Below are 23,167 nucleotides of genomic sequence, written 5' to 3'. Positions count from 1 at the left end.
GAATGAAAATGTTCTGACCTTTTTAATGAAACCCAAGATTACAGACCTACCTTCAGTATGAATTTTCAGGCTCCTTTTATAGTAATCGAAAATTAACTGGGTGCCTTTTGGACTTTGGAACCCTAGTTGACAAAATTACACAACAAAAGATTTTACGTAAAAGTATAATCTTTAGTCGGGAGGAAAAAAGAAAGAAAGGAAAAGGGGGAAAAAAATCAAAGTGTGAGCAGATTTGAAAGCCAGCTAGTTGGAGGGTTTCTTAGTAATGAGCTGTGTGCCAGTAGTAACTGATGTGTAGTGATTAGCAAAAGGTCACTCCCACTGTGTGACCTACCATGCTGATACCCTAACTTAACATGATGCTAGAGAAGGCAGCATGTGCAGTAAATCAGAGCAGATGCACATTATGCCTGCCGCGAGAAACTGTTAAAAAGCTTTTTTTTCTTGTTAGAGGGAAGGAGGAAAAAAAAAAAAAGGCACAAAACCCCTAAATTGCTACATTAGTTTATTTTAATCATGAACCCACTGAATCAATGAAATACAACATTGTACTTGCCTCATCATCACAAAACAAGGGCTAAAATATTCAGAAGTCTTTATGAACACCATTTTCACACTCTTCTTTTAATCTTGGTCTTTTGCTTCTTCTGATTCTGCTTTGAATGAAGCCTGAAATACTTTAACAAGTATAGATATACTGCACTGTATAGCTGTACCCCACAGGTATTCTTTGCTCAATCGTTATATTATGCCATTATTGCGGTGACATCAGAGACTAATGTGAACCTGCTGTCTGACAATATAAATTGGCCTACAGATGACAATATCTCTGAATTATTCTCTCTTCCTCAGACCTGCTGGCAGTGCTTGCTGGTTCTATTATGTTACACTTGCAATCTAGCATTTTTTCATTAAAAAAATGTATCTTAATATGATAAACAGAACAGAGGGTTTCAGTAACAGTTTTATACTTGGCAGTTTTGGAAGGGGCTTTGAGCTCAGATTGTGTTTTAATGTTTTCATATTTGGTTAGGTCTACAAAATGAAAAAATGGAGACACCAAGGAAAAATAATGTGATATCTATTGTGTTATGTGCACCTGAGAAGTTTTCTGTTGCTGTTTCTCACTGTTAATGTAGATTCAGCTTTGTTTTTAGGAACTGTGTTGAAACTAAGAATTTTAGTCAAGTAATTTCAGAATGAGCTCTCAATCCAGGATGTGATTTATTCTCTGAACATCATATGGTCTTGATACTAGTAGAAAATCATCTTAAGAAATTGTAGTGGCACATCATTGTTGCTTGAGGGATATACCTTCTCAACTAAGATTAGATTGCTAATGCACTCATGTATGGGATAATTTAATGACTGACTGCCTCCCATGGAAAGTATGTACTTTTTATCTTATATTCGTGTTATCAAAACAGCTTGACGTTTACTCCTTTCTTTCCCCAAAACATGTAACCCTTAAACCTTTCTGTTCAAGGAAAAATTAATGATACTAAATTTCTCCCTGTGCTGGAGCTCTACATGAAAGTGCCAAAGACTAAGCGCTATTTCATCATTAGGGCTGAGAGTTCATGTCCTCTCCTCAGAAATCATGCAGTACTATGTCGTGCAGTGCATCTAGTATTAAAGATCTGTGTATTTTATTTTGTGAAAGGAACAGAAAGTACTCCTGCGTCTGCAGCAAGATCTTGCATTCCCTGCTGAAGGCATCCTTGAATGTCTGTAAAGGCCTAGAGTTTTTTAACTTAAGCTGTGTATGTTCATGTTACAAAGATTAATATAATATGTGTTTCCACATTGACTATAGCTTGCCTATTAATATAGTATTTCAAGATGAGGAATAACATCTAAACACAATTGAGTGAGGAGCTAAAGAAGATCTGTCATTGCAGCTTACAAGTTCTTTGAACTTTATGTTTGAGGCGTCCAGCTTTTCTCTTTGAAGACATTGGGCGTGCTTACCACATAATTCAGACACTAAAAGTTTGATCAAAATCAACATAAGGCATTGCAATTTCGCTCTTACTGACATGTCAGGGCTCTAACACTTCTTTTGTGCTCAAGTCTTGATGAAGACATGGTTTACTAAATTAGGACTTCTAATACAGCCACACCCCCTTGCAAAATTAGGGACCTTTGGATCTGCAAGTGTTTATGTGTACTGCTAAAGCTCGTGTTGTCTCTGTGCTGAACAGAAAGGACACAGTACACACCCTGCTGCGCACGTGAAGAAATATTGGCCATGCAGTCCTCAGTGATAATATTTCTTAAAGCAATTTTCTTTGCCAGCCCAGCAAAAACACTGGTGTTCAGTGTGAAGTTTCAAATTTGCTTTCCCTGATATCATGCCTCAGTCTGGTTAAAGCAGTTTTTATGTGGCAAAAGCAGGGTTCTTTGGTTTTGTTGAAAGGAGTTTTCCAGGCAGTTCTGGTTGAAGATAATTGGAATTTGTTGGTTGGTTTGTTTATTTGGGAGCTGGGGATACAATCCAAAGAAAGAGGGGGATTTTTTTTCAAGAACTCACTAACATACAGACATTAAAAACACAGAGCATCAGCTTTAAAAGTGAATGCTGTTCTTGCCGTGGCAGCCCACTGGCACAACTATATATTCAGTATTGCCATTGCCCTGTGCTCATAAACCATGTGTGAAGTCCAAGCAAGTCATGGAACTGGTTTAACTAACATTTGTGAGATATTAAAATTTGAGAGACAAAAGTTGTAGTTTACCATTCAGCTTTCCAGTCTTTGGGGTTCCACGCTTGATTTTTCACATTTTTCAATAAAAATCTTGATGAAATTGTTTTCTTTCAGGAGCCATGCCAAAGAAAACAATGCAATATGCCGAGACTGGTAATAAAGTTGGTAGAGTTGGCAACACTGCCTTTGGTCTTGCAGTAATCCCCTGGCCTTAATGACAGGAGCTAACCCTACCTTGCCAAACTCCGCTTCACTGTCCTTTGTAAAGCATGCAAGCACATGCCATTGTCATGTGTGAATTTTACAGTGAGCACTTCCTCACTTTCCCTCCCCTCCTCTGATACCTGCTAATGCCAATTTAAAGGCAATGTTTCTCTTACATGCATCTCAAGCTTCATTGTCTAGCCTGTGCTTTGTCTTTGGGGAAGGCTAATAATGTAGATGAATTACATTATGTGATTTGGTTGTCTTAACTTTAAAAAGACAATGCAAGCTACATTAAGCACTAGCAACCTTTCAAGCAAAAAAGATTCCTCCTTCAAATATATACAAATTGCATGGAAAGCTTAGTTCAAAGGAGATAGAAGTTGCTTGAACGTTTGCATCGAATTTGGCTGTCGCTGGATCAGGTCCCAAAAGCTGCAGTTATTTAAACCAACCTGCCTGTTTAAGAACCTAGAAAGCACTATACAGGCGTATTAAACAGGGAGGTTTTCTATTACATAGGGTGATTGTAGAAAACCGAAATGTTCAAAAATATACAATGTCTGAAGATTTTCTGTCGTCCATTATTGTAAAATGTTTTGGCAGGAATAAACATTCTCTCATACAGAAATATTTCTAGATGTGTGGCAATGCAGGGCATATAAACATGTACAAGTACCCATAAAAGACACAAAGGGACTCTCTTAATTTCATTGAACAGACAGTGTATTTTGCTTTCTGAAGTCACACAGAAGAAGAAGCCATGCTTTTGGCTTTTCTTGCTTTGGCTTTCAGATCCCTAAACCCTCTACACCTGGGACTTTTTGTATTTTTCCAATGTATGGGGGTTTTTTCAAGGCCTTTCCAAACTCTCTCACAGTTTGGTTGCATTTCGGGTTGAACTTCTGGCTCTTTGTGAGCCCTGTTCAATCCATTTCACCCTTCTTCTGTTACCCAAGCCAGATTTCCTCCTGTTGCAGAGTCTGTAGGAGCAGATGGGTGAGAGAAACTCTGCAAGGTTCTGCTTTCTGAATATTTTCCTCTAATTGTTGGATTGGCTCAGTGGATCTGGAGGGACCAGTTGGAAGCCAGGACCATCTGCACAAAAGCTCTATACTTTCGCATTGGCCCAAGGATCTCTTTATATCCTCTGACTCTTGGATGGCTTCATTCCAGCAAAGCCGTACTGGAAGAGGGTTTCTCCTGCTATGACCTCTTTAGGGATATCATATTAAAAGTAAAGGTCACTGAGAAACTGTTTCCAGCTCAAGGGAAATAGCTGTTTCTTAAAGATAACGACCAGTTTTGAAAATGTTGACCTCGGGGACCAAAAACATAGAGCTTTTGTAACACCAATTCCATTGGAAGCCCTACTTAATTTAACACATACAATTAGTTGGGGTTTTTTGGTGGTTTTTATTTGGCTTGTTTGTTTGTTTTTTAAGCTAATAAATTAAACAACCCCATTTGACATTTTTTGGAGAGGCAGAGTTTGAAGCAAGTGAGACTGTTCTCAATCCACACGTTGCTCCTGCTCATAGGAGAGGCACCTTCAGAGAAGACCCAGTGCCTAGCAGTTCATGAGACGTGCTTCTTCAGGTGGGAAAAGTACATGATGTGGAAGTTTGGCCAAGTCTGGGCACAAGATCTGTAGCTGTGGCTGAGCTTTCCATAAGCGACAACAGGAGGGTCAGGGGCTTTTTATTCCCTCTGCCCCTCTGTGAGTGGAAGTCATCCCACTGCACCTCAGCAGTATGGAAAGTAGGCGCCCTGTCTCCCTGCGATGTCAATGAAGGGGGAGTCACGCCCCAACAGCAATTCATCCTACCAAGGGCTGGGGTTAATCTGTCTATTTTAGGATCAGATGAATCATCCACTTGTTCTACTTTGACTATAGCAAGAGCCTGGGTTAGTAAATTTTACTGGGAAAAAGTTAGATTGGATGAGTCTTTCCCACTAGGATTGGCAAAGTTTCAATTGAGAAAAGCCAGGCTGTGTTTACAGCATGCATAACCTGAAAATGTGCTGAAACCCTACGTAATCGACTTGTAACTCTAACTTTCAGTCCGATTTAAGCCTGTAGGCTTAAAAAACAGGGCAGAATCAAATGTGGACTTAAAAGTTATTTTAAGGGCTTTGATAAACCTGATACTAAACAGTCAGCATACCTTAAGCACTGTTCAGATAAGCACTTTTTCTAAAGACAGAGCATATATGGTTTGATGGAGGTAGCACTCAGGTCTCCCGTCTGTTTTAATTTGTCGAATATTGCTGGAATAACGTTGCACTCTTTCAGGCACAGGCCATGAAGCCTTACCCTCATTTTTAATATCGGCATCCCAAATGGCTGCTGTCAGTATTAGGAAATATTTGCGTTGTGGCCTGGAGATGATAAATTTTACCTTAATCCATGGTTTTTAAGCTGCAGACAGGATTTAATTCAGAAGAAGTAAATCCCAATAATAGAGAAAAATAAAATTTCCAAAGAAAAGGAAGTTGAGTTGCTGGGAACTGCTTACAAGCTATCCAGACTTGGCTCTAATAATCACCACTGACTTTGAACTCTCCATGCATATATTGCCACTAAAATGTAGCCACTGCCTTCCTTTGTTAGGAATTTGTTCAGCAAGCGAATCTCAGCTATTTCCTAATAAGATTTTACTGTGGTTTTGGAAATTCAAGAGCTGATGAGGCCTAAGAATTCTTCAGGAACGGCTCGTGGTTCTGTTGCCTCCTCTACAAATAGCCAGTAATTCCAAATTTACAGTTATCACAGGAGGAAAGCTGCGGTGACTGAAACGAAGCAAATTGCTTCATTGTATGAAAATTTGTGTCAGAGGCAGCACAAGAAGTTGTAAAATGTAAATCCTGTGCTCTCAAATTTCCCCATGTTTTCACAGAACTGCATCTGTGACTGTGCAGCACTACAAAAATTTCCTGTGAATGTGCTAATAGGCCTTATGAGAATGTTCTATCACCATCCATCTGTCACTTTTTAACAGGCCTGATTGGCAAGCACTTGTAACAACTGACATCTGTTCTCGCTTATTGATATGTAGATTTATGGTAATTGCTGTGAACAATAAGACACAAAATTACCTAAGGTGAACATTAAATTAAATTTTCATGCCCCTATCCTTATAAATAATTTTTTAAAAAATCTTAAGTTTCAAGCAAGGCATACCGTGCATCTGTTTTGTACATAATTTAATTGTTTTTTTAATCTGCCAAACAACAAAATGCAAGTTGAATTTCCTTGCAATCTTGAATATTTGCCAAGCTGATAGCACATTGGTAAATACATGTTATTAAAAACGAAATCAAACTGTATTGTGATTCCGGGGTTTTTAATCATTTCCCTTTAATTCCCAACATCGTCTCCATCACAAAGATCAAGAGTTATTCCTCACCCAGAAGTTGGTTGTGTTTTTTTTTCCTCTACAGGGGGATTTTCATTTTTCATGTGCAGCTCTGCCTATGAGGCTGTTCTTCAGCATTAAGCAATTTGCATTTCTTCAGAGAGAGGTGCATTTGCTGAGTGAGCAGCACTTTCAGATAAAAACGATCTACTCATTTGCGGTCCGGCTCTGCTGTGGGATTTGGGACTGTTTTAAAAAAGCTGTAGGATGTGAACTGTATGAAGGCAGTGTGTGAAAGGGGAGAGAATGAGAGAGCAGATTAGTCCGACAGAACTATACCTTAGCTGAAGTTCAATTGAACCAGAAGTCCCTGTTTGAAAGCAAAGTGCTTTGGGGGTCTGAGGCTTGAGAGCCTTTGGTTTCCTTCCTCCAAGTATGTCCTAGAAGTGTGATGACGCACTTGACAAGTTGACAGGAGAAACCAATGAAGAAGCAGAAATGCTAAAATGCCTGGGGAACGTGAAAATGATGACAGGACTTACTTTTTATATGTTGGAGCAGGAGAGGATCCCAAAGAGGGTGCACATTGAGTGAGAAACCTGTTGACACGGTCGGCTCTGGAGCGTGCTGGATGGTGGCACGCACCATGAGCCCTTGCTGACGGTCACATTTGGGTGCTCAGTTTGGCGGGGCTCTTTGCTGTCCTTCTCTTACACATGTGTGACAACAACAAGCAGTCTTTTTTCCTGAAGGTGACGAAGCTGACACCCTATAACATCTGCAGAGCTGGTTTGTGGCCAGTGCCTTTTAGTCACCTCGACAGTAAAACAGACTGGGTGGGGAGACAACTTCGTCACTGGTAGCTCTTGTTTGTTATACTCTTTTGGCGTTGAAACTCTCTGTCAAGTTGATGGGTTCCTCTTGTGCTTCCACAGAAAACATCCCACTATAAAAAAAAAATATGTTTTTGTGGGATGAGGCAATGCTGGTGTTTGTTTGGCATCCACACAGGCGCGACAGTTGTTGGTGAGCCCAAAATGAGCAGTTGTCTGTTCCACTGCCTGTTGACCTGCTGTACTTTTCCTTGAGTGCTGTGCCGTGTGCATATGCTGCCTTCCAGCTTCACAGCCCGTAGCCTCCTGCAGCCTTGCACACACGGGCAAAGCCGTGCACATCAAGTGCAATAGAAGAAGCAGTATTAAATTGCTTCAAAACCCATTTGCATCTAAACTAAGGTTTGGAGAAAAGTCCATGCGTTTTCCAGAAGCATGTGGGGTTTCACCTAGGAGAAGCTATTTTGCATTGTCTCCTCTAGTACCATTCTGTGTTTGTCCGCTCTTATTTAATCCTGCCATGTGTGCTGTTTAAAAGTCCAAAGTGGAAACCTCCCCACAGAAGAAATACAAGCTGACTAAGTTTCTGATGAACTGCTAACCAGTGGGTGATAGAAAACCATGATGCCATGGTGGAGAGCAACCAGATCTCTGTTACAGAACATGGCCTCAGTGAAAACCAGCAATGCTAGATGGACATTCTTTGCTGAATTACTTCTACTTGTTCTGGAAGAGGAAAGTAAATGATATTTGAGGACCAGACGTCAATCCAGGATGAAAATGGATTCCATATCTCATTTTGAGAACCGCTGTCTGTTTGCAAAAAGATGGACTCCAGCTTAAGTCTTCTCCATCCCTAAAATCTTGTTTGAAATAATCTGCAGAATCTTCCTATCAAAAAAAGATGATTTTTTAAATGAAAATATATTTACACCCAAGGCAAGCAAGTAGGTCAATTGAGAAATTGAAAAAATAAATTAAAATGTTTGCATATCTGAAGTTCTATCTGAATTGTACTTTTTGACTGAAAAGTTCTCAAGTTAAACTAGAGATGGGATTTGAAAACTCTTAGGAACTTCCTTACCATCTCTGGTTTCAGAAATGTATTTGTTAATATGGTGCTGCTTCCAAAACCTAGTTTTAGACTGATAGTAAAAATAAAAAGTTTTTTAAATATACAGTTAACATTTCCTGCTTTAGAAGATTACTTTGCTCAAGATTTCAGATGTTTTGAGGTGTTTTAGTCTATTTTTTTGAGTATCCAATATCTAATTTTTTATTACTTCTAAAATGTCCATGGAATTAAGGTACAATTTTGCCATTTCAGAGTTATCTGTATTTTAAGCACTTAAATTTTGTGAGAGCTGATTTAGAAGACTGTCCAAATTGCAACGATGACCCATAATCACTTTATTTAGTAGTTACACCTAATTGTCTAGGTTAATAATGACTTGTGATTAGGGTAGCTTTATGGAGTTTTGCAAAATACTTTAGGTTGGTTTGAGAAAAACCTTATTTTTTTTAAGATCATCATTAGCCTCCAAAAGAAACCTGAAAGAGCTTTTTTGGTCATGTAATTCTTCCATGTGTGTAGTGCAGATTTCAGGCTACAAAGTGGTGGGTCTTAGATCAACTGAAACCTTACTCCTAACATTGTCATTGTGTCATGTTTTCAAAAACACCAACATCTGGGCTGACTTTGGGTATTTACTGGGGCACAAAAGTTGGAACCTGCGCCAAGCTCGGTGCTGACCTGCGACCTTACCTGCCTGTTGGAAAATGCTGTATTTCAATTTAGAGAGTTACTCCCAAAATAGATGGCTTATGACAAGGTTCACCTCGCGGTTCCTAATGCTGGGACAGGAAGAATATCTCTTTACGAGACTTGCTGGTTGTACCAACCCAAGTCTGCAATAAATGCATTTGAAAGTAGTATCATTCTCCATTGTTACAGGAGTTCTCAATTCCTAGAAAATACCTCTCCTTCACTGATTTTTTTTTCTTCTCAAAAATAGTTCCAAAGCATTATGTTTAACTTCTTTTTTCCCCATCTTCTCCAAGTTCTTATTAAGTTCCCCTCGTTTGAGAAACAAGGCATGCAGGGAGAAGTAATACATCTTGTTAGACAAAGTAGCGTTCAGAAAAAATTGAGCAAGTTTCCAGGCACTCAAGCTCTTCTTTGGGTGCTCCCAAAACCTCATGTGGTCTTCCCAGCTCTATCACTTGATCTAAGAAATACATTGCTCTTCCTACCACCTAACAATCTCTGTGTACTTACATTATCAGGACTACAAGAACATCATAAAACTCATTGTACTTTGGGTTTACGCACTTTGTCAATTCTGTTGAGGGCTCAAGCAGCATGCACAGATCTCCCTCATGATTCCAAACCAAAAAAGGATGATCTCTCACAGCCATCCAGGTAATCTCTCTCATGTCCGTATGTAGACACCCAGTCTGGACATCATCCCTGTGGACAGTTGTATCTTACTCAGAGGATCCTGAGAAAGATCCAGACTGGTTAATGCTACACCTAACTTGTCGCTGTGTTTTAGTCTCTTACTGAAGCAGTTCACCTTAGAGTAAGCGCCCAAGTACTTTGTCTAGGCCAAGGTAAAAGGTAGGTACTTTTTAAGGTCTCTGGGGAGACGAACTCCTGTTCCTCTGATTTGTCAAGTGAATGCCATTTGCTGTTCCTTAATCTTTTTTTTTTTTTCCATTTCACATAAATTCTATTTATTGTTTACTTGCCATCTGAATTAAAGCCTTTGCTACTTAAATGCATCCATTTCTTGAAGGTCTTCATTGAAATGCAGGTATATCTTCCCTACATCTTCTAAAATAATGAAGTGACAGATGACTGAGCAGACTTGATATCACAGTCCAGAGCTTATGGCCTGACAGTCGGTCCCTCAGTGATGGATCTGTGATCAGACTGATACTAATTTGATGTTCTCAGTTGATATGTATTTTTAGAAATGAACCATCAAAAGGAAAATGAGCACAACTACTGGCTACTGCAAGTGTAGCCTTAGTAGATACAAAGGAGACACGGGAAACACATTTTACTCATCCCAATTATATGACCCTGTCCTGAATGTGTATTAAATGTTAGTTACCTTCTTTACACCCCCTGTTGTGTCAGGAAATAGTATTGTGTCTGGGCTTCACACAGTTTGAATGACTTCTGTTTCTACACTTCCCTGATAGAAGAGGCACAAACCAGGTTTAATCTTCCTGAACTATAGGCTGGTGTGCTTGCTGTATTCTCTCAACTCTGAGGTAGAGAGGTGAGAGATGCTATTCAGGGATTATAAAAGGTGGTTCCCAGATTATACATGTCTTGGGAGTGAAAAGAAGAATCGAATCTCTTGGCAGGGTACATCCCATGACCACTGAAAATAGTTGATGGTGATGATTATTACTACTATTATTACTATTACTATTATTATTATTACATATTTTAATTGACCCTATTGCTTCTTCGCACAGGCATGAACGCTTTACAATTACAGAATTTGGCAACTTTAGCAGCCGCAGCAGCCGCCGCCCAAACCTCAGCTACCACCACCAATGCAAATCCTCTCTCCACAACGACTGGTGCTCTGGGAGCCCTCACAAGTCCCGGTAAGAGCAGAGTGCTGGCTTTTGGAATACAAACATGAGAATAAACTGGAAGGTGATAGTTAAAACAGTGATTGCATGTAGTGTCCAAGTTCTGTGCCCATACAAATTCTGAAGATGCTTTTAATAGCTGAATACATTTTTCTTGCTGTTGTTTTTAAGCAAAAAACTTAATTTTTCAAGTGGTCCGATGTGAGCATATTCACCTTTCCAGACTCATTTTATGGGCCATTAAAACCTAATGGACCCAACTTCCAAAACTCTACATGAAAACTACAATTACATGGTGAAATTAAGCTACATTTCATGTTTCAGAAAAAAATTCAGAACATGAGCAAATCCTTCCCATCCTATAGAATAATCATCTGAGGGGGTTCCTTTTAATGCCTGAGAGACTGATCTTTGATTCCCAGTACATCATGCACGTATTGCCTTCATCCATCATGAATTTTGTGTAGTCCTTCTCTTTTTTTCTCCTCTTCTTTCTTGCTGTAGCCTCAGTTGAGCTTTCTTCTGGCCCTAACTGAGAATACAGTTCTCATGTTATGATATCAGAGGCACAAGGAATACACAGCCAGATTCTGACTTCGTTACGCTAAGCAGAAGACATTTATTGGGAAGTAAGGGACAGGACCAGAGGCGGTGGTGCCTCCATGACCAACATGTAGACTTTCAGCCATGTAGGTTCAATGTCTGCAAAACCCTAGAGAGAACTCAGGGCAAATCCAGAGTTCAGTTACACTTCAGCATCTCCAGAATCCACAGAGAGAGATGCTGATTCAGTGTAGTTACTCTGGATTTACAGTGATGTAGCTGAGTGAAGAATCCAGCCGCTTATCTTTACATAAAGGCTGCAGGGTGTAATTATTTGCATCATGAAGTATGTTTATTGCTGTTCTAAAAAACATTCATATTATTTTAGATACCACTAAAGAACATTTGTGTTTAATCTTGTTTAAGTGTGCATTTATTCCCCATGAAAAAGTAATTCATGGCAGACGGTTTGAGCTGATCAGTAGGGAAGTCTTCCCTGCAAAACAGAACTGGGACTGAGCGTGGTGCTGGGTGTTAAAGCCGGCCAGTGCTTCCTGTTATATTACAGTTTTATTGTTTGCTTGGGGGAGAGGTTAAATGGAAGACAGCTTGGCTAATACTAAGTTCATGCAGAATTTTCCTGTTTCTGCTGTGTGCTTCATCTCAAAGTAAAAGTAACATTCATTTGCAGTGTCTTTGAAAAAAGCAGGTTGGGTGAAAATAAATTTGGTTTGCTGATACATGTTTTTGAAAGCTGAGTAATCTCTTCTCTCTGTCTTGGAGCTGGGGCTTAACACTTTGCAGAAGGCTAGTCTCAGTGTCAGTGTTTCTGCATTATTCCTGCCTAAAGGTCACCCATTTATAGAAGGGGAAATGTTGCATTTCATGCATGCTCTGTAATATCTCTGCAGTTTAGCTGTTGAATGTCTGAGTAGCCTGTCCTCCCAAAGCACACTCAGTATTTCTTGAGCCATACTGCCAAGACTTCTCAGGGCAACTCGGCATACTGTGCTGTGGTGCAGAGTGTCTGGAAATGAACTTTCCTTATCATTGCTGCTCTGCAGCAAAATGGCACCAGAACCTCAGGCAACAGCATGTTTCTGTCATGCTCTTTGGCTTGCCACGTTAGCACAGGACTCAGATTCATCCTTAAGGTCCACATTTTCCTCTCTCCCCCTCCAACACAATTCTCTTCTCCAGCCTGGCTGACTTGCTGTTCCTTCTTTTAACCTGGTCTCAAGGTTCCTTGGGTACCTGGAAGGCAGTTTTATCTCGTGTCCAAGCCTGCAGAAGCACGTGGTTCAGCTGGGCTGGGCAGACTTCTTTGGGATAACAAGAGCTTAGTGTTGCTCAGAGTGGTATTGTAAAGCAGATACCAAGGGTTTTCCAAAGAGATTAATGATTTTGGCTAACACATTGAAGACGTGTTATTTTCAAGAAAATCTGGACATTTAGCCTTTGAAATAGTGTATTCAGGATGACAACTGCTTTTGAAAGTCTTATAGATAGTAGCTGTACACAGGAGTTTCTAATACTAGACAGCTTGGTGCATTGAAGTCTATATCCAAAAGATCCACTGACCTATTTATGTTGCACAACCAACCTAAAATCAAGCCTTGTTAAAATGTCCTTCAGTTTAACCTTTCTTATCTGGTTCCACATTCTCCACACTATTAAATATTTTGTAAACCTGAATAGTATCTTCAATGATTCTTCTCTGCTCTATGAAAAATGAATTTAGTTTGATAAAGCTTTTCATAGTAGCTCAAAGTATTTCTATTAAAACTTGAAATATGTTGGCAGAAAACATTTAAATCTTCCTTTCAATGTGTAGGTATTTGGAGGCCTTGAGGGTATTTTTTTGGTCTAGTTTTCTTTTAATGCAACACTTCAGTTTGTTGTATTTCATAAGTGTAAATTATTTTGACTGATTTCAAAGCTTGCACTAAGCCCAGGAAGAAATCTTTGTGTCTCTCCAGATAATGCATTAAATTAATATTTCTCAGTTCAGAAAACTTCCCCAAATTTAGGAGAGCGCAAAGGTACATGCTTAAATTTAATCCTTTTCTTAATGTTGTTGAAGCCAAAATCCTGCACGGAAGAGGGATGGGCTCAAGCATGTACTTTTAATATGTCTTAAAACCATGGTAGCCGCATACATCATGGCCATGTTTCTACCTATATATAGCCATATGTTTCTGAATCAATCTTTAGACCAAGAGTTCTTGTTCTGTCCTTTGTAGACATATGTTAGTAGAGCCCCCAAAGGTGGTTAGTTGAGTTAGAATTAACGTTGCAGCTTAATTGTACATAGTTAAGATTTAGCAGCCTTCAGTGCATCAAAGTATGATGGAGGGGGATGGTGGTCAGGCCGACTCTGGATGCATCGGCAACACAGAAAAACAGCCCAGAAAGTGAGGAAGCAACAGAGTATCTGATATTTGAGGATGTCAAGTTTTGCTGCTGGCTTCTAATTGCAGTACATTTAAAAATAAAAGAAAAATATTCACTGTCTAGTAGTGACTGTTCAATCTATGTGAAACTCCTTCAAGGTTCATACAGTCACATATTTCCAAACAAATTAAACGCCAATGATCGTTCTCTCATACATTCTTACTAAATAGCTTTGACCGCAAAAGAGACTAAGGACACTCATTCTCCTCCATGTGCTAAATACTTCCTCTTAAGCTTGAAACAGTATTCATTCAGAAAGAACAGAGACAATGCAATCCCCCAAACTATTAATTTTTTTATAATTGTAAATTTATAATTTCAATTTTGCATACCCATGGAAGTATCTCCCTACAGCATTGTTAGAAATGATTTTTTAAAAGCCTTTGCTTAAAAAAAACATGAAAGATTAAGCTTTCATTTTAGTGGAAATCCCCTCAGGCAATAAATAGGTTCTTTTGTCTCTTGGCCCTGGAAAAAAAATTAAAATGGTTTAAATTGCCCATGGTTAAAGTAACTGTTTCTTGCAATTATCAGATGGTAGTGAATAAAAATGAAAATGAAATCATGAAAGAGTAAAAACCAGGTAAATGCATATTACGTCTTTCATGAGTTTCTCAGGGGTCTTTTGAAGACTCATTTAATCATCTTTCTTGTCTTTTATTTTGATATGATAATTGTTTCCTTTATTTACTTTAATCACCTCTATTTAGTTAATTAATTCTTCGCTTTCTTTTCATTTCACTTCCTTAGAATAGTTTACTGTTTTAAGGGCCGGTACCTGTAGTATTTCATAACACAGGGATGTGGGCTAGGGTGGCTTTTGCCTAACACCAGGTTGTCTGAGCCAGTTGGTCTCAACTCCCTTTTGGTTGGGCCCTGGAAGTTTACATTTCCCCTTAACTGGGAAGGGATTTTGGAGGGACTATCTCAGGTGTAGGTATCAATGCTCTAAATTTCTCAACATAGGCAGGATGAATGTCAGCTGGGTGTGAGGAGCCTTGTCCTCTCCTCCAGAGGCTGACCTTGCTATGTCCTGCAAATGGATTGACTAGCGAATAGCTCGCAGGGAGGCTGCTGGTCCAGACCCTGCAAAGATTTATGGTTAAATCATTGGGTGGTGGGAAGGCCTGGAGGTGGTTGTGAAGGAGGGACATACAAGCTCAGGATCAGACTACCTGTCTCTAACACTGTCTGACATTTAATTTGCCTCAGTTGGCCTACCCTAATTTTCCCAAGGATAATAATGTGTATTCTGACTGTCCTGGGTGATACAACATCAGTAAGGTAAAACATTTCCTGATATCAGGAGCTATGAAGCTCCTGATCTTTTTGCAAAGTGATGTTAAGCATCAGCAGAAAAACATTTTGTACTCACAAGAGTATGCAAGCTGGCTTTCAGACACCAGCTTACTTTGTTATCTTCCCTTTCTCCATCACTGGACGTATTTTTATTGTTTAGTACCATAATGTTAGAGTCACAGGATCACGTAGGTTTGTAGACACTTCTCAAGGTTTTACTCCAGGATCCTGTTCGCAGCAGGACCACTCAGAGCAGGTTGGTGAAAGTCATGTGCACTGAAGGTTTGAATGTCTCCCAAGGATGGCTATTCCGTAGCCTCTGTGAGCTCATTTCAGTTCTCTTAAAATTCACGCATGAATGTTTTTTCAGTAGCCAGTAGGAAAGCCCTTCTGTGTGCAAATGAAGAGACGAAACATCTAATTATACATCCAAATTTATCTGCGTAAACATACACAATATAACTTCTGAGCGGTGCGGGGATAGAATTGCTAAACCAAAAGCTAATTCAGTTTCAGGCTTAGGAGCCTTGATTTTCTGTGACATTTTCATGATTATTTGATTCTCTAAACTATTAGTTATTAACACAGCTGAACTAGCTATTCATGCTTCAGTAAAAAAGCTCTTCAGGTTTATCTGCTGTGTAAACCTAAGAGGAAGTCTTTCTGCAAAAAAATACCATCAGTGTAGAAAGTAAAACTTTTTTTTCTTTAATGACCTCTTAAAATCCAGCCCAACTTTTGCCATATTTTATCAGAATTCAGCCATTAACTCTTATGCTGGGGAGAAAAAAAAAAAAAAAAAGCTCTCCTAAGCACAAAAGTCTAAAAATATGCGTTTGCAGACAGATGCTGACATTGAAGAATAACAGCCCCCCAAAAAAAGAAGTCTGTGAGGTTTAGAATAAACTGAAAAAGAGAAAAAAACCAGCTGATTACAGTGCCTGTCCTGTAAGAATTAATTCATCCTTTCTCCCTGCTAAAAGAAAATTATAACTTATAGTTAGCCTCCATGGTTCATTATTTTCTCTAATCCCCAATATAGTATGAAGATTGTCTTTGATAGTTGAAGGTGTTCATGTTGTGAACACAGTTGTTGAAATGTTAGAGTTTTTATAGAATATACAAGATGCTTCAGCTGAGAAGCAGTGAAGAATGTTCAAATAATCATTCTTAGAAGATTCTCTTTTTGTTCGCTTCAGTACAATACGTTTTTCTCCAATCAGCGGTGCAAGCCTGCCACCGTGACATTTTGTTAGAGGCCAGTACACCCACTGAGATAGCTGTGATTTGCTTCCAGGATGAACCAAAAATAACCTTACCGGTAGGTGTGTAGGAAGGTCTGACAGTTTGCCAAAGAATGAACTGAGGTAGGTGTTTCATGTTGGAAAGGATTGGTTTAAAATGCAGACTGGCACTCTTCATACTGTAGTACAAATTGATTATTTTTGTACCATTTCATGTGGAATTAATGCAGATTCCATTACTATAAATTCATTTAAAATAAGGTACCATTATCATAAAATAATTTAAAATAAGCTGTATTCATTTTGCAGTACATAAAAAACTTCCCTAGTATAATGTTTGTTATTTTTAGGATAAAGATACAGTTGACAAATACAACACATACCTTAAATAAACATTTATAAATACAGTATGCATACAGTACACATACCCTGGATGGATGCTTAAACAAGACAAATGTATGATTTTCCATTTTATATTCAAATCTAGTTATAGTATTAACAGTATTGTCTTTGTGCTCAGAGCACAGAGCAGCCCAGTGCCTCACCCCTGATCTCAGCACTGGTTTTTTAAAAGTATATGTCTGCAAGGAAGCCACGGAAGAAAACCTTGCCTCAGCATGCCCACTGCCCAGTGCCTGTCACTCGACAGCATAGTTCAGGGGGGGTTGTGGTGGGAGAGGTGTATTTCTGGACCGCTGTGTGTCAGCAGGGCTTACCCACAGAGCGTTACGTTTCTGAGGCTGCAGTTAGATTCTTAAGTGAATTGATTTTGACTGCTCGTAGTGCCCCGAGATTATGCTGCTTCTTGGAGAGATATATTGGTACTAAGCCCATCTGATAATTAGGTCACCCTTAAGCAGGCATCGAAACACAAGTTGGAGCCAAAAATAGGAAACTGGGCATGCATTTTTTGACCTATATTTGTATTTTTAATAACACTTCAAAATGTCTTAAATGCCTGAGGGAGAAAATGAGTAGGAATTGTGGCTAAAAAACTCCCAGAGTCCCAGTATAGTTAAAGGAGAGGTGAAGGGTGATGAATTCCCATGTAGCCTCCCTAGAACAGCACTGTCTCTCCCTGGTCTACTCATTTGGAAAAATGAGCCAGTGATAACCTGAAGGATGCCGATGGCAGTAGGCAGGCCATCAGTTAAGTGGAATGAACTGTTTGCTTATTTGTCCCTAAAATGTAACAGATCTTTGCATATTCCCCTAGCAAAATGGTTTCTTAACAGGTGTATCAGTCCAGCCCGAAGGATCTTAGGGAAGTTTAGTTGCTGAACAGCTGGGCACAGAGTGGGCAGAACCTGTCTGTGAAGAAGTGTGAGGCTGCCTGACAGCTTCAGAAACAGACATTTTAAAAAAGCTCCTTGCCATTTTTTCTAGAATCATCATGATCAATTTATGAATTTTTGGCACAGGAATCTCTGACTGTTTCCTCAGGATTGCATCAGTACCAAAGTTGTACGCTGAAGGACAATGCATGTTTCTCAGTGAAGCATTACACTGGTTAATTCTTTGGGGTTTTTTTAGGAAACAACGTACAGTGCTAAACCGTGGATTAGTAGGATCTAATTCAACAGGAGACATGGGTTTTTTTTAAACATTAGTACATTATCATCTTCCTAAAATATTAAATCCATTGCCTTAGCACATTTCAGGATTTACTTTGCTTGCAGTACACAAATAATGCTTTATAATACATTGTATTTTGTATGTGTCTCTCTACCCCACTCTTAATTGCTATTTCAAGCCACAAGACTCCCAGTAAAAAGGCTATTTTTGTTTCTGTTGGAAGCACTATTTCAAGTTCTTTCAGGGTTTTTTACTACAGAGATATGATACTATCAGTTTGGTTACACCCAGATATGTAAGCTTATATGCTATATATCTTACAAGAAGTTCCAAGCCCAGAAAATGCTGGAGTTCATAATATTCAGGAGATAATGTAAATCTTAGCAGAACTCATGCATTTGAAGGAGCTTTCAACTATTTAAGGTTTACTACTGCCAGCACTGCTCCTTCCACCCTACTGACTTGTGCACGTATTCTCGGATACTCATGGTCTGTTTTCCTAAGAAAGGGTAAATTGTGGAACGTAATGGGAATTAAGAGTTCATTAATGTCTTTAACCTAATGGTTTCAGCATTACCTGAAAAGAGCTAGTTGTTTGAATAGGGAGCCTCTGATTTATTTTACGCATTGGCCAGCTGAAAATATCTCACAACAACTGCATGGGTTTAAAACCAAATAAAGTAAACCCTTAGCTGCCTTTGCTGTTCACAGAACAAACATATGCTATATAAATGAAAAGAACCACTGCCACATAGAACTACATATGACTTTACAAATGATTTGCAAAGGACCTGGTTGAGTAATTTTACATGAGACAAGATAATCCCTGAGTTCTGTGACTTACAGAGGTGAATTACTATATTTCATAGTGTGCTGTTACAATGAGTTTGTGCTTGCACACCCCACTAAAAATCCCTTCTTCCATGGAAATTATTATTCATGTACTTTCTGGAGTCCTAACTCCCTTACCTACAGACTCAAATTTGCAACATATAGTTTACCTCATCTCTGTTCTAAAATACCATGGATGGGACTCTTTAAGTGTCTGAAGTAAATAAATCTTTCATGCATATCTTGCTGCAATGGAAAGACAAATACCTCCTAAGGACTATTCACCTGATCTTAAGACAGATGTATTAGAGAGGTGAAAATTAAGATGAATCAGGCCATCCTCTCCCATGTACTAGAATTCTAATTGCCAAATATGCATGTGATTAGCACCCTTGCGACGAAAACATTGCTTACCCTGAACTATAGGCTTGGACTCTTCTGACACTTTTTTTTATGGAGAGGTGCTATTGCTTGTTGTTTGTTATTGCTTCGTAGTGAAAGTATGTCATAGATTTATTTTTTTTTGGGGGGGGGGGGGGGGGGGGGGGGGGGGGGGCGGGGCGCTGTGCACAGTGTGAAGGAACCTGTAGTCCAGGCAGGAGATCCTGGCCTCAAGCATCAAGCAGAGCCTTATTGATTCTAGATCAGAAATTCTTTGGAAAGTGATTTAGGAGTGGTTGTATGCTGAAGTGGCTCCACATGGAGGTCATTTCGTCATCAGAGCGTGAGTCCCAGGACAAAAGCTCGCTCCAAATGGTGTGAGATAGCAGTAATAAACATGAGAGCACAGCTGGAAGTTCCCTGTAGAAATGATAATACTGTGGTTTTGATATGAACTCAGTGGTGCTTCAATAAACACAGGCCACAGCCCGTGGCCCCACTGTGTAAAACAGCCATAAATGCTCAGTAATTATTCTTTGTTTTCTTCATATTGTGGGGTTTCAATTTGGTTTCATTTCACTTTGAGTTACAGTTGGAAATATCTAATGGTCAGCTGTGAAGTTTAACCCAAGCCAGTCCACTGTGCTTTAGTATTCTCTTCCCTAGCCTCTCTTGAAAGTGCTTCCCACCCAACCCAAAAGTGATTTATCATTGTGGTCTGCTGAGGAGAATGCCGGGTATGTTGCAGGCATGGTGCTGAAATGGGATATAGCCCTTGTAGTTTACACTAGAGGTGGATGGTCTTCACTGAGCGATACAAGTCAACAAAACAGAAGCATCGGTGTGGAATTGGCCCAGAATATTAACTTGCTTTTCACTCTCTCTGTCCTTCTTCATAATCTCACAGGAAAATGTTACCTTAAACACAATTGCCTAGATTCGCAATGATATGCCCAGTCAATAAACTTTTTTGACAAAAAGTCAAAAAAATAAATTGTTTCTTAAAATACCTTCTGTTAGATGGACAGGATTAGAGGAAACTTACAGAACAGAAGACTGGAAAAGTACAAAAATAACTAGCTGATAGGTTTGTCTGCCATACTTGTAGTACCTTTGTATGCTCTGTTTTCTCCTCCTTCCTTGCACTACTGTGGAATGTCCTTGACATAGACACTGTCATTTCGAGACAATCAGAAATGTCAAGTTAGGCATTAATATAAATGATCTAAGTGGTTAAGATAAGTGACCTGATTTTCACTTGTCCCAAGCTCACTGAGCTTCCTTAGCTCCTAAAGACACATGCAGAACTGAAGAGTATGGATTTATGAGTTGAAAGTTAGTCTCCAGTTCTTAAAGACCGTGGCTTCTTCTGAATTTGCAAAGAATTTGAATGAATTCGATCACCTCTCTCTGTTGGTTTTGTTTGGGTTTTTTTTTCCCTTGGATAAGTGAATGTACTCGAAGGACTTTGTAAAATATAAAGCTGTTTACAGAAAGTCAGCTTCAGCCAAAAGTGTCACCATGGGGAAAGACTCCTCTCCTTTTCTCCCTCTCCTCCTTTGTCTTGCTTAATCTCATTCGCACGTGCATGCACACAGACACACAGAAGCAACCAGATGCTGAGTGGATGCTGCTCTCCTTTCCTCCTTTACTTCCTGGTGCTTTTTTTTTTTTTTCTGTACCCTGAGAAAGTACAGGCAATCTTTCAAAAGAATTTTTCACCGGTGGGTAATGAAGAAGTAGAAGGACACTGACTTATTTGAGAAAAGCTGTGATATTAGTGTATGTCTTTCTATATTGTCATTCTTGTTTCCCCCTGACTTTCTTGCTCTCTTGCTTTGCTGGTGCTCTTTCCCTAGAGTGCATCTGTCACTTCTATTTTATTCTATCCAAGCATAAGCAGAGCATTTAAACTTACTAGAATCTTCCTTTTTTGACATATCAGACAGCACTTCCCAGATACCAGAAAATGAGCAAGTTTTTACTTCTTTTTCCACACTAATGGCAAGGTGCTTGTCAGAGGACCTTATGAAGAATTAACCACCTCAGACCAGGAAAATCCACCTCTCCTTTGCCAAAAAATTGCCCTGAGAAACAGAACCAGTGCGTGCTGGTGCTATGTTAGCGACAGGGAGACCACCGGTTTGTGCAAGGGTGAATACTTGGATTGGCTGAAGATCATCGTAAAGGGCAGACAATTTAATGCCAATCACACATGCTAGTTAGATTAGAATACTGATGAGCCCTTTTGAAAGGCCAACTGCATCTTCTTCCAGCAAAACTATTAAAATGCCCCCCTTTTTCCCACCTCCCCCCCCCCAGATTCTCCACAAGAATAAATTAAAACTTGGAGGTGTGGTTATTATCACAGAATAATTAGACCTCATGGGATTAGAGACAGTCAACGTTTGTTAATGCCCCTGGGTTGTGATTATCTAATAATGATGATGCTTCTGTCATTGCTTAATTACTCTTTCCCTTTAAAATGTTCCTTATGCAGTCAGAGTCCGTAGTGTGTGCTCATTTCAGACAGGAACACAACTGCAAATCCCTGAGAGCAATGTCACATGGGCGGTACAACTGACTTACCCACTTCTCCCCCATGCCCATGTTTATAAAACTCATTTCATAAGCTCCATCATTACTATACTTGAATCACTGCTCATTTCCATAAGAAAAATTTCATTTGCGTGTTTAGGACAAGGTTTTGAGCCTTCATCTCTTTAAAACAACCAGTTGTTGTTAGTTCTACATGAAGAGAATGCACCTTCATCAATTGACCTTAAACATGGAAGCTCAGATCTGGCCAGAATCCCACATAGCACCAGATCGATGGTGCGGGTTCCCCACTACATGAGAACCTCCTACAGTTGGGTGCCATTCTTTTTTTAAGAGAGTACCACAACCAAAATAAGATGTTTTAAATCAGACCAAAGTTGGAAGCTTTGCGTAGACTTTGTCCAACACAGCTAGACTTTGTCCAACACAACTAAACTTTACCCAATATCTTTAGTCTTTCACTCAGGCCAGCAGGTATTTGTCTTGTTTAGATAGGGTTTGCAAGACATTGTGCCAAACATCATTGGGTTTTGCAACTAAAGATTAGAAGGAAAACAGAGAACGCAGCCTTAATCTGATCATCCTTTAACCCAATGTTATCTCTTAGCTTTATTATCTCCCTTGTACTAAGAAAGGGACAAAGGAATATTCTGTTTACCCAACAGATTTTGGGTACTAAATGAAGATTTAAAATTCAACTTGCTAAAATCAGAGATTTCTACTTTGGGCTTAATATTTCTTTTCCTTTTGTGCCCGACTCTTATAATTATTTTTTTTTTTTTGTGTCACTGACTGGGGAGATGTTAGAAGTATTAAAATAACTTTGATTTTCTTCTCTTACTGCATTTAAACTCTTTGCATAATTTCTTTATATCCTTTCTTTCAGTTCTATTGTTTTTATATTTTCTGTCGCACATTGTTAAATCTAAAGGAAACTAAGAAGAATCTAAAAGCTCAAGCAATCATCTAAGGTCAGGACCTCCTTTTGTTAGGTGTAGATCTAGCCCTGGAAATCCAGCCTACACAAAGTAGTTGTGGCAGCCTAGAATCAGAAGTACAGCCAAAAGTTAAGTGGCATATTTGGTGTCAACCTCTATTACTGTGAACAGACCCAAGAGCAGAAGCCAGATCTGTTCAGTTTTCTGCCAACACATCTTCATTCTTCAGTTTGCTTCCATTCTGCCTCAGTGTTACCTGACTTTTATATTTTTCTTCTACGCCGTTTTACTTTGCGTAGGTTCATAGAATAATCGAGGTTGGAAGGTCCCTCAGGAAGTCTGTAGTCCAGCCCCCTGCTCAAAGCAGGTACAGGTGTGAGATGAGATCAGGTTGCTCAGGGCTTGATCCAGTCAAGTCTTGAAAACCTCCAAGGACACGGAGCGGACAATCTGTTAATCTGTTCCAGTGCTTGACAATTCTCACGGTACAAATGGTTTTTTACTTCTATCTGGACTGAACTTCTCTTGTTTCAATTTACCTCTTGTCCTCCCACCATGCACTACAGCTCTACTTACATGATGATGTCCTCCTGAGTACTGGGAGGCTGTTTTGGGTCTATCTGA

At 39.4% G+C, this 23,167-nt stretch overlaps 1 protein-coding gene across 13 annotated transcripts in view; it reads left to right on the top strand.

Annotated features, from left to right (window-relative positions):
* Positions 1-23,167, top strand: part of CELF2 (CUGBP Elav-like family member 2) — a 375,972-nt gene that overhangs the window by 325,364 nt on the left and 27,441 nt on the right. For all 13 annotated transcript variants that reach the window (XM_055807125.1, XM_055807124.1, XM_055807129.1 and 10 more), the window contains one exon: positions 10,597-10,731. In XM_055807125.1, coding sequence (XP_055663100.1) covers positions 10,597-10,731 — 135 coding nt within the window. The remainder of the gene's footprint in view (positions 1-10,596; positions 10,732-23,167) is intronic.

Source organism: Falco peregrinus, chromosome 6 (assembly GCF_023634155.1).
Source record: "Falco peregrinus isolate bFalPer1 chromosome 6, bFalPer1.pri, whole genome shotgun sequence".
In the NCBI taxonomy this organism is placed as follows: Eukaryota; Metazoa; Chordata; class Aves; order Falconiformes; family Falconidae; genus Falco; species Falco peregrinus.
The sequence above is the reverse complement of the archived record's forward strand: the minus strand, read 5'-3'. Positions and strand labels throughout refer to the sequence as shown.